At 39.6% G+C, this 12,155-nt stretch overlaps 1 protein-coding gene and 1 pseudogene across 4 annotated transcripts in view; both read left to right on the forward strand.

Annotated features, from left to right (window-relative positions):
• Positions 1-12,155, forward strand: part of CASK (calcium/calmodulin-dependent serine protein kinase (MAGUK family)) — a 548,810-nt gene that overhangs the window by 296,094 nt on the left and 240,561 nt on the right. For all 4 annotated transcript variants that reach the window (XM_006864257.1, XM_006864260.1, XM_006864259.1 and 1 more), the window contains exon 5: positions 1,708-1,780. In XM_006864257.1, coding sequence (XP_006864319.1) covers positions 1,708-1,780 — 73 coding nt within the window. The remainder of the gene's footprint in view (positions 1-1,707; positions 1,781-12,155) is intronic.
• On the forward strand, positions 9,577-10,639 carry LOC102829840 (annotated as a pseudogene).

Below are 12,155 nucleotides of genomic sequence, written 5' to 3' on the forward strand. Positions count from 1 at the left end.
GAGGGTCAGAGAAAAAGAGGAAGACCCCCAACGAGATGGATCAGCCAGGTGGCATCATTGATGGCATCAAGTGTGGCAGCAGTGGTGGGGTTGGCCCAGGTTCGGACATTGTTTCGTTCTGCTGTGCATGGGGTAGCTATGAGTCGGTTCCGACTCGATGGCACCTGACAATAGCAACAACCTTTTTCATGGTCACATCTAGATCGGTAAATAGACTGTTCCTAAATCTGACTAAATTTAACAACAATGATAATGACTTAACTTTGGTAGCGTGGTTTAGAACTTACAAAGCAGGTTCCCATTTGTTATTATTTAGCCATGTCCAAGGTGGTGGGGGAAGGACACAGATACTCTAGTGACTGATTTGAACCACTAAAGGTTCATGCCCACCAACTTATTGATCTTTAATTTAAACAGAAACTTAATTATAGGCAACACTAGACCAGGCAAAGATGCATAGTCGTAATCCCTTCTCGTGTGAATGTGCAAAGTAAGAGAAATTGAAAATCAAAACTATTGAGTTCATGAGCCCAGATCTCTGGCTTGGAGCCCATTTGGAAGGAGACAGTGATATGTACAGGAACAATGTTGAGATTTTTTTTCCCCCCTACCTTTGATTTAAAATTGGGACCCTTTGAATCAATTGTAATGTGTTGAATAATGTCTATACCAATTAGAGGGACATTCATGTGAGCTTGATGAGATAGTAGCATACTGAAGAGAGAATTGCATGGGACTCTTTGTGTGTGTGGTCCTAAGTCACAGCTACAAGGTCATTGGTAAGTGACAAATTAAAAAAAGAAAAAGTTAACATCTGAGAAATAGAAAATCTGGAAACACAAAACAAAATTCAGTAAGTGCTATACAACAAATGATGTGGCGTCTACGGCATGCCTATGACATGGCTAATTCGGAAGGAAACGGAAAAATAGGAAAAATAGAAACACTAATATGGAGGGAGTAAAATGCAGAGGAAGAAAAATGTAAAAGGCAGAAATAGAGAAAATAAGAAAGTATTTTAGAGGTAGGAGAAGGAAGTCCTAAAGGAATAATGAATAAACTACTCTTGTCACATCCTGTTCCTAGTTGACCCTATTAGCTCTTTTAATGGCTCCTTTGTTCTTCCGCTGTACCTATCACAGGGAGCCTTAGCAGACCCCAGCTAGCCCTCAGTACTCAGAGTTCCTAGGACAAAGGCCTAGAAGTAATCCTGCTATGTTTAAGGATGGTGAGGCTGAAACTTGGTTATGTTACAAAAAGAAGCTATAGGCCTAAAGAAGTTCTTCCTTCTTCTGGTTTATTCTTAGAGCTACATGGAAATAAGGAAGAGAGCAGAATCTGCTTTCAACCCAATTCTGATAAAAAAAAATTTTTTTTTTTTTTTTAATCAGACTTCTTGCTTTTACTGTAAGTGGTAGAACTGGCAGAATGTAGGAGAATTGTTGCATGTTCTCATGCTTGAAGCTTGTACTTTTCTTAATACTCTTTCTTTGGCTGAGGTATCATAATAAATCTAGAACATATTTCTTCCTTGCATTTTAAATTTATGAGTCCATTTGCCAGCGGAACTTTCCATCAGTCTTGTCAACTCAAATGAAAAGCATCCATAGCTAGCTAATGTGCAGGTGGGTGTTACAAACTAGGGACACTGTATATTAAGCTTTAAAAATACATTTTTTTACAGTTTTAGATTTCTTTTTTCTGCAGTCATTACATGAGACAGATCCTGGAAGCTCTCCGCTACTGTCATGATAATAACATAATTCACAGGGATGTGAAGGTAAGTCATTTTAATCACTAGCTTTAATGTGTGTGAAGCTAGTATACAACAATGATACTAATCAGAATAATGTTTTCGTTAATATTCTTGTAGGTAACATTGTAAACTTAATTTTGCTTCCACATAAAAGTTTTAAAAACTGCTTTATATTTAGGGAGTCATTGTACTAATTCTTATTATGAAGTTTTTACAGTTTCTGTTTTCTTTGATTAAAGTGTACATGTACAATCTAAGATTCTCTTATTTCTCTTTTGCCTTTTTGTGTGAGAGAGAAATGAAAAAAAATCCAACAAATAGGAAGAACCAAACAATATCCTATACTAAGTTAAATGGGAGGAAAATTAGTTTGGTTTATATAAAGTAAATGTTCATCATGCAATTACATTTTTATAATGTGATAGTATAGAATAGCCAGCATTTTCCTTTCCTTGCAGATAGTTTTAGAAACATCATGTACGATCACAATTATAGATATAATCTGGTTTGTTCCCTTAGGAATATGGCTATTATTATCTCTTAGTCTTTCTGCCTCTTTGATCCCAGCATCATCGAATTAATGAGAATTCGCTCAGTCCCCAGCTCATAACAGTATCAAGCAGAGCAGAGAGACATGCAGTAAAGGAGAATGGTGGACCTTACTCAGATCTTCAACCCCATCCAATGTCTAGACCCCCTTGAAAGCCCCAGAGGTCTCTAGGATCCTGGATTTCACTTTCACACTCTGATATTTTGCCACCAGCCTCTCCCTGCCTCATACAGTCCACCGACATAGTGTTCCTTTCCTCAAGATGTTGTTATTATTAAAGGTCTCGCTTCCTCAGTGTATGTTGTTTATGGTTAAGAAAATGAAGTTGAGTTTAGTTAGATTTGCTGTGATGTTTGGTAAATTTTAACTGAACGTACTGTAGTTAAAAGCGAGGGAAAGCATGAGCAATTCCAAAGCAAATCTAGTAGACTGTCATAATGGCAAATGAAAAATCAATGGAGAAATGTCCCAAGTACACATTAGTGTAAATTAGTTGTAAAATGTTTCATGCATTCTTTTTCAAATGTGGTAGTAGGAAAACGACATGATTATGATCAAAACTCAACACTGAACAATACAATAGATGACACTTTTATAAAAACAAATTGTTCTTCAGTTATCCGAGGAGAATACGAAGTATGGAAAACTAAAAGGGGAAGAACTGTTCATGCTGTGTAATTTGTAGCATTCTGCATTATTCTTTTGCATTTAATTAATATAAGAAAATGTATATATACAGAGTAACATATACCTCCTTTATATATTATATATAATAGATACAGTAAAAAAAAATGAGTATTTGGATACATAAAAATGTATAAGAGTAGTTTCTAGTTCATGTAATAGCGTTCTGTGCAAACCTCTTGCTCAAGGATCAGCTTTGTCTTGAATGAAATCTGTTCTTGAAAAAATAATTAAATCAACATCCCATAATGAACAGTGATTGACAACATACTCTAATACTTTCAGTAATGCAGTCAGCTTTTGATTAGCCCTGGTATTTGATGTAGATAATCCAAAACACGATAAAGTCTAAAAGTAGTTGTATTTTACTTCACCTTCTAGTTTACGATCTGATTTATTTATTCAGCAAATATTTGAATGCCTTTCTTCATGCAAAACATACTGCTTGGAGCCCTGAGAGGTATTATAGTCTCAGCAGGGGAAATAAGGCAAGGTATATTATTTAGTGCTGCATATCAACATCTGCCAAAGCTTAGTGACTTCAAACAACACCATTATTTATTAGCTCAGAGTTCTGCAGTTTGGGCAGAGCATGATGGGGACTGCTCAATTCCACTTCTCATACTATTGGCTGAGGCGGCTAAGGCTGGAGTATCCATGAAGGTTTCCTATACTTTTCTGGCATTTCACCTGAGGTAACTAGAACAGCCGGGAGCTGAGCGGGCCTGCTCCCTAGTCTTTCATTCAAGGCTTCTGTCTCCAGCAGGATGGTATCTCAGGACTCCGTAGGACCAAAACCAGAAGCTGCCAGGCCTCTTGAAACCTAGGCTAGGAATTGGCACTGTGTTCATCAAAACTTCACACGCCTAGCCTGGGTTCAGTGGGAGGGAAAATGCATTCTACCTTTGACGTTTCAGTGGCATATGTACACAAGGATGGGACACATTTTTGGTGGCTACTTTACAGACAGGCAGACAAACAGTTATAGTACAAGATGGTGATGATGGTGGTGGCTGTGTACCGTGGAGTTGGTTCCAACTCATAGCGACCTTGCATAGTTTCCAAGGCTGTAAATCTTTATGGGAACACAAAGTCTAATCTTTCTCTCGTGGAGTGTCTGGTAGATTCGAACTGCTGACCTGCAATTAGCGGCCCAACTTGTAACCTACTATGGTATCAGATCTTCTTGTTGTTGTTAAGTGCCGTCAAGTCAGTTCCGATCCATAGCGACCCTGTGTAGGGTTTTCAAGGAGCGGTTTGTGAGTTTGAACCACTGACCTTGCAGTTCAAACTGACCTTGTGGTCAAGTGTTTATCCTACAACACCACACCAGGACGCCTTAGAGGTTGGTAAGTATTATTAAAGGGCAGAGTCAGAAAGACTTCATGGGAGTGATTACATTTGAGTCTGATCTTCAGTAATGGGATAGTTATTATAGCAATGAGGGGACACTTTTAAACCAAAAGGCTCATAATTACATTCAGTTAGTTTTTTTATTTCTAAAGTGTATGCCACATAATTTTGAGGAAGCACCCAAAAACATGCTGAGGAAGAGAAGACAGTTGTTGTTGTCAAATTACAAATTAATAAGAAGAAACTAGGAGCTCTGGTAGCGTAGTGGTTACGAATCGGGCTGCGAACCTTAAGGTCAGCGATTCGAAACTACCAGCTGCTCCGCGGGAGAAAGATGAGGCTTTCTACTCCCGTAAAGATTTACACCCTCGGAAACCCTGTACAGGGTCGCTATGGGTCGGAACCGACTCGACGGCACTTAACAACAACAACAACAACTGAAAAAAGTTAACGTTCAATTGACAAGTAGATTCAATCATCGATGGACTCAAGCGTGGCAACAATAGTGAGGTTGGCCCAGGATCGGGCAGTGTTTGGTTCTGCTGTGCATAAGGCACTATGAGTTGGTTCTGACTTGATGGCACCTAACAACAACAACAACAACAACAACATACATGTATGTTGTTTTTAAGTGCCGTTAAGTTGATTCTGACTCATAGTGACCCTATATAGGATTTCTGAGGAGCAGTTGGTGAGCTTGAACCACCAACTCTGAGGTTGGCATTCCAGTGCTTATTTTATAGCACCACACCAGGACTCGGTAACATAAATAAGTAAACTATATAGTAGTTTGAAGTCCTGGTGTGGTGATCTAGGGTGAGCACTGGAATGCTAACCATACAAGGTCAATGGTTCAAACCCACCAGCCACTCCTTGGAAACCAGTGCAGGGTCACTGTGGTTTGGAACCAACTTGATGGAATTTAACAAACAACATATAGTAGGTTAGAATGTGAAAAGGACTGCAGAAAAAACAAGTAATTGTGCCCAGAGGGATAGGGAGTGCTTGAGAAAGGGTTGCAACCATAAGTAGAGTGGTCGAAGCAGCCTATAGTGAGAAGATGTCAACTGAACAAGGAGCTGAAGGAGGAGAGGGAGTGGTCTACGTTACTATGTGGAGAAAGAGTATCGGGGTAAACAGAACAGGAAGCCCAAAGGCACTACAGCAAGAGTGTACCTGGCCTATTTTAGGAACAGTAAGAAGGCCCTTCCTTGTGGCTGAGGCAAAACAAGCAAAGGAGAGAGTAGTAGATGGGATCAGAGAGGAAATGAGAGGATGGGCTTTGACTTTTCCTCAAAAACAAGGATTCACCAGAGTGTTTTGAGCCAAGGAAGCCTGTGATCTAACTTTCCATGGCAACAGGACTATACTTCATTAATAATACATTGAAGGAACTCAAGGGTCTGAACCAGGAAGTGGGAGACAATCCTGTCTTGCTCAGTCTAGAGTGGCAACAGTGGAGGCAGTAAAAGGTAGTTAGATCCTGGGTATATTTTGAAGGTTATGTCAATAGCGTTTCTTAATCCAACCTAGGTAACCCAACGCAATTTTTTATTCAGAATCTTGTTATAGAAGTATTTCATTTTGTAATTGTAATCGTCGTTGTATAATAGTCAATGTGATGTGTGTCATCCATGTAATACAATACATTTCGTATGACCGATAATCTAAAATTCATTTGGTTTGATTTGTTAATATTTTTACCAATAAAGCAGTTTAAAATAATCTTTTTTTCACATTCCGGTGTCATATATCCAGTGACTTGTTTATAATATGTTGGTTTGGTCTTTGTATGTAGAGTTTTTGTTTCTGTGGTTGCAGATTTTTCTTCATTTTCTTCCCTTACACTTAGTATTGAAAAGATAAGAACATTGCTATGTTTCATTCCTTTTAGAAAAAATAAGGTTCTGTTCCCTTTAGGCCAAGAATATTCGCCTATCCTTCCTCCCTTCCGCTTCCCTCACTATTTCTTTTCATTCTTGGCACATGATCCAAAACTATTACGTTTCCTAAAGATCATTGCATTAAACTGATTAATAATGCATTTTGCTGTATTTGGTAGGTATTCTTTTTTGAACTCATCAGAGTTGAGTCTAAAAATGATTGTTTTATTTGAATATATGGTATCATATGACTTATGGTGGAAACGACTTGCTTTGGTAAAGCAGTTTCAATGAAGCTGAACAAAAAGTAATTGTATAATCTTTTGAAATTTGGGGAAATGTATCATCATAGTACCAGGTTTCCCAACAGCCACACTAGTGTCATTTGGGTCTGAATATTTCGTTGTGAAGGGCTTTTTCTCTATGTATTGTAGTGTAGCAGCATTTCTGGTCTCGGTAGTACCAACTAGATGCTAGTAACATCTTCCGTGTGTGTTGACAAGTAAAAATGTCGCCATATTGCCAAAAATTGCCTCTGGTTGAGAGCCACTAATTTAGTATATAATACCATGCTTTTGCTTTGCCTCCCTATGTTGTTGTTGTTAGGTGTCATTGAGTCGGTACCAACTCATAGCGACCCTGTTACACAACAGAATGAAACACTGTCCAGTCCTGAGCCAACCTCACAATTGCTGCTACGTTTGAACCCATTGCTGCTGCTACTACTGTGCCAGTCCATCTCATTGGGGGTCTTCCTCTTTTTCTCCAATCTTTCACTTTACCAAACTTGATATTCTTCTCCAGTGGCTGGTCCTTCCTGACAGTATGTCTGAAGTATGCAAGACAAAGTCTGGCCATCTTGGTTTGCAAGGAGTATTCTGGCTTTATTTCTTCCAGCACAGATCAGTTTGTTCTTCTGGGCATGCATACAGATATTTTCCCCCCTGTCTTCTAACCTTTTACTCCCCCTTTTCTTGTGAAATGATACGGAAACTTCCATTATGTTTCAGTATTTTCCTTTTTTTCTGCCTCTCACCCCTAAAGTAAAAGTATTTTAGTAATATCATAGTTGTTGATGTTACTACACCCCTCAGCTCCTTGCCTGCCTTCAGCGAAATTTCATTGGCTCTGCTAAGCACTAGGAGATTGTGGGATTTTCTAACTCCTTCAGGCAGCCTCACACCTGGATGTCACATGTCATTCTGACCAACTGACATGCAATTCTGGTAAGTTTAATAAATTAAGAAGCATCTCTGATTGCAAACTACTAGACCCATAACCACTTTCTATTCTGAATGGGGCCTGTACCCAGAAGGTTTGGATGTTTAGTTCTTAGAACTATCTGCAAAACCCCAGACACACACACACTCACTCAGTCAGATGCTCCCCCACCTGAATGTTTCTGCTTGTGCTTCCTATAAGTGGTTTATGTCACTAACCCATATGACCACGCCTGGCTGCTCTTTGGTCCTCTTCTGGTCTCAGTTCTCCTTTCGCCTGCTTAGGACCAGACCATCATAAATGAGCATTAATCACTTAACCTTGGCTTTGTGGATCTCTTACAGTATTTCTTCCTCTGTTATTCTTGGTTTCTGATGTTCCTTTTACATCTGTTTCCACAAGGCTCAAAAGTCCCTGGTGTTGTATAAAGAAGTGTAAGTTCTCATTAACATGGAAACTCGTTTATTTTATTCTTAATTATTAGAAACACGCTGGTCGGCCTTCTTCATTATTTTTTAAGGTGTATGAACATAGAGTGCCTGTGCAGTTTGAAAGTGGGGTTTGAAGAATTGTGCTTGGAAAAATCAGAGCATTTCTTACTCCCATGCCTCTTTAGGAAACTTAACAGTTTTGGATAGTTTTAAATCATGCCAAGAATTGGTTATTAGACGTAAATCCTTTCACTGGCTTCTCTATTTCTTAGCCAGATATGTTGTCATTGGTAAGTACCTACCGTCAAGTCAATTCTGACTTAGAGTGATCCTGTGTAGGGTTTCCAAGGAGTAACTGGTGGGTTTGAACCACCAACCTTTGCTTATCCTATATCGCCACACATAATGTGTATGGTATAGCCAAAGGGTTTTTTCTATCAGATATATCACAGTGGCCCCATATGATAAAGCACTGGACTGCGAACCACAAGGTCCGCAGTTTGAGCCTACCAGCTGCTCCGCAGAAGAAAGATAAGGCTTTCTGCTCCTATTCAAAACCTCAGAAATCCTATACCGATTTGCTATGAGTTAGAACCAACTCGATGACACTTAACAACAACAACATATCATTTTAGTTGTAGTTGCTCTTCTAAATTCTCTCAAGTCAATTTGAACTCAGAGGAGGGTGCCTGCCATTCGGATGCACCATTGAAACACTTAGTAAAGTACCCGTGCTCCTCCTGTGGTTTGCCAACAAGATTCCTTTCAGCTTGTCTTCCCACTTACACCTGTAACCCCCACCCTGGCAGGCTTCAAGATCAGGAATGGGCAGAGGGAGAACTCACCAAATCCAACTAGATGGGCCACCTTCCTCTTCTATGGAGGGAGTAGAAATTTACTTCCTAGTTGAATACTTAGGTCTGGTGGTGCTGTAGGATAAGCACTGGACTGCTAACCTCAGTGTCAATCTAAGGAGCACTGGTAACTTAGTGGATTATGAGCTGGGCTGCTAATTGCAAAGAAATCAGTTCAAACCACCAGTCACTCTGCAGAAGAAAGATAGGCTTTCTGCTCCCATGAAGATTTACAGCCTTGGAAACCCTATATAAGATTGCCGAGTCAGAGTTTGGTTTGGAGAGTCATTAATGGTTTGTGTTCCTGATTAATGGTTTGAAAGCTTCCTTAATAAGAAAGAGTATATGAAAAGAATAAAGTGGGAAATAAAAATGTGTCATGTCTATTTCCTACAGTAAGCTCTATCATCTTGTTGGCCTATGAACCATAACTCACATGGTTGTTGGTTGTGTGCCGTAGAGTCAATTCTGACTCATAGCCACCTAGAATAGGATTTTCTAGGCTGCAAGTCTTTATGGGAGCAGAAAGCCTCATCTTTCTCCCACAGAGTGACTAGTAGATTTGAACTGATGACCTTATGGTAAAAATGCCATTTCTCTGAAATCCAAACTTTAAAATTAGAGTAAACTTTAAAAGTGATGTTTACTTTTTTGAAACCGTTACAGTGACTTTGAATAGCCAGTTGTGGGAATTGACTGGATGACAACCACTGGGTTAGCTTTTCTCTTTTAGTTACACAAAATAATTCAATAGTGATTTGCAGTCATTCATGCAGAAAAGCATCTCTGGTGTAAAGGTAAACATGAAAATAAACTCAATATATAATTCAGTATGAGGGTTAAAATGGGACTTTTTGATCAGAATAAGTAACTTAAAGGGAAATTGCATACCGTACTGATTTTAAAATGTAGGAAACTCTGCCTTTGTAACATCTTTAGTCTTTTATTTGAAGTAGTGGGGATGTAAAATGATTTTTTTAAATGACATAGTGAAGTCAAGATGGCGGCAGCAGATGCAATAGTGGGACTGGCCACAGTGGCCTTAGCTGTGGGACAAGCATTAACCGGAGCAGCTTGTTGGATAAGTGGAAGATTGATGATAAGCTTGTAAAAATTGACCAATGGGATGGGTCCGCTGTGAAAAATTGTTGGATGATTCTGCCAAAAAGGTGCTTCTGGAAAAGTACAGGTACATGGAGAATTTTGGTCTAAGTCAATGGTCGCCTCACCATCTGTACCATCTCCTGTGTCTCTGCCCTGCTGGCTTTGATATATGCACCCCTTTCAAGAGTCAAAGCCTGTTGTGACTTTGTATGTCATATCCTATTTTGACATGATGGGGATCCTGACTATTTATACCTCATGTAAGGAGAAGAGCATCTTTCTCGTGACTCACAGGAAAGATCCTACAGGGATGCAACCTGATGATATTTGGCAGCTGGCCTCCAGTCTCTAAAGATCTGATGACAAATACATTCTGAAGCTGACCTTCATCGGAGGGAGAACAAAGCAGCAGCAGGAAAGTGAGTTCACCAAATCCATTGCTAAGTTCTTTGGCCACAGCAGGACACTAGTCATGGATGCAGATGAGCCTAAAATATCCACACTCCATGGCAGTCTCACCACAGAAAGAAAAATAATTTCTAAAAGTCAGTTTCTAAAAGCAGCAATCTTTCTGTTGTTGTTAAGTATGTGGAGTCGGTTCCGACTCATAGTGACCCTGCACAGGGTTTCCGAGGCTGTAAATCTTTACGGGAGCAGAGAGCCTCATCTTTCTCCTGCGGAACTGCTGGTAGTTTCGAACGGCTGGTGTGGCAAGGGAAACAAGCAGAGAACTGAAAATGGGTAAAGTAAGAATTGTTTCAAAATGCCCGTTTTTTTCTGAACTTTTAGGCCATTCTGGATAAATACAATTTTCTAGCGCAGAGATGAGAAGTTGGAGCTCTGATGTCTATCGTAGCCTCCTTGATTTGCTGATTGAGTTGTTTTGATTTGCTCATCTGGAAAAGCATTTTTGCAGAAAGCTCTACAGCCTTCCTCCTTCATCCCATATAATGTAGCTTTGTTCCATGCAGTATGTGAAGAATCAGCTTTTGTTTTTGCATGAAATGAACTTCATTAGCATATGACAAGGTAGTGTATGTAGAAAAGCTTAACAAATTTACAAATATCAGAAACCAGCTCTACTTATTTTTTAACTCTCTGGGGAGAAAGTTTCACACATTGGGAAAAGAGAGACTCTTTCAGTTTCATTTACAACCAGAAAATATCGTAAATTAAACTACTGTTTCACAGAAGACGTGCCTATGGTAAATGAAAGTTCATGAAGCTTTTTCTTGTCTGGCATCAGTAACTTGAAATGCGCATTTGGGCATAAGTCTGCGTGCATTCCCCCACACCTACAGAGAGGCAGTGACAGTGAAGAGTGGATGCTCTGGAGCCTTGACAGGAATTTGAGCCCTGGTTCTGCCACCTTCTAACTGAGCTTTCATTTCTAGCTAGACTTGGACTCTGACTTTGTATGTTTGTGTGCAAGTATATGTTGTCTGCGCATGCATGCGTGTGTGCGTAGAGTCTATTAAAATCAGTTTAGGTGTCAGCATTTAGAAATGAAATTAATAGCAGTGATCATAGCCATACCATAATAATGACAGTAACTTAAGAACCAAGAACAGTGTCAGTGCCCCTTGTCTTTTCCTGACTTCCCTCTCTACTGATTTCCTCCTCTGTGATTACTCATTGTCAGTTTCATTTATTATCTTCTTATTAGCTATTACTCCTTTCACTCAGAGGTCATATAAACAAATGCCCGTATGATGCAAGCGAGGCAACACACGTGTTTGAAGTCTCCAGTGTAACAAGTCAAGGATTTGATGAGGGCAGTGGTGAATAAGAACACTGCTTCTCAGACTTTGTTGTGGTGAAGACCCAGCTTTTATTTATTTCATGGGCCTACACCTGTCCATGTTCCAGAGGATGCTTGTCAAATAAGACAAAAGTTGCCAGTTCAAACTCATTTAGTAGTGCCATGAAAGAAAGGCCTGGTGATCTGCTTCCATGAAGATTGTTACTGTGTGCCCTTGAATCAATTCCAAATCATAGCAACCTTATAGGACAAAGTAGCAGCCCCAGAGGGTTTTCACGACTCATCTTGGTGGAAGCATATTGCTACATCTTTCTCTTGTGAGGTGATTACTGGGTTCATACTGCTAACCTTTTAGTTAGCAGCCCAGCACTTAACTACTGCACCATCAGAGCTTCTATCCATAAAGATTAGAACCACGGCAACCCTATAAAATAGTTCTACTCTGTAACACAGAGTCACCATGAGTTAAAATGAACTTGAAAGCAATACATTTGGACAACAGGATTTGGTTTTGTAATCACTTGGTATGTTTTCTTTAAGTGGTTTCATTGACTCCT

Source organism: Chrysochloris asiatica, unplaced genomic scaffold, assembly GCF_000296735.1.
Source record: "Chrysochloris asiatica unplaced genomic scaffold, ChrAsi1.0 scaffold00062, whole genome shotgun sequence".
NCBI lineage: Eukaryota > Metazoa > Chordata > Mammalia > Afrosoricida > Chrysochloridae > Chrysochloris > Chrysochloris asiatica.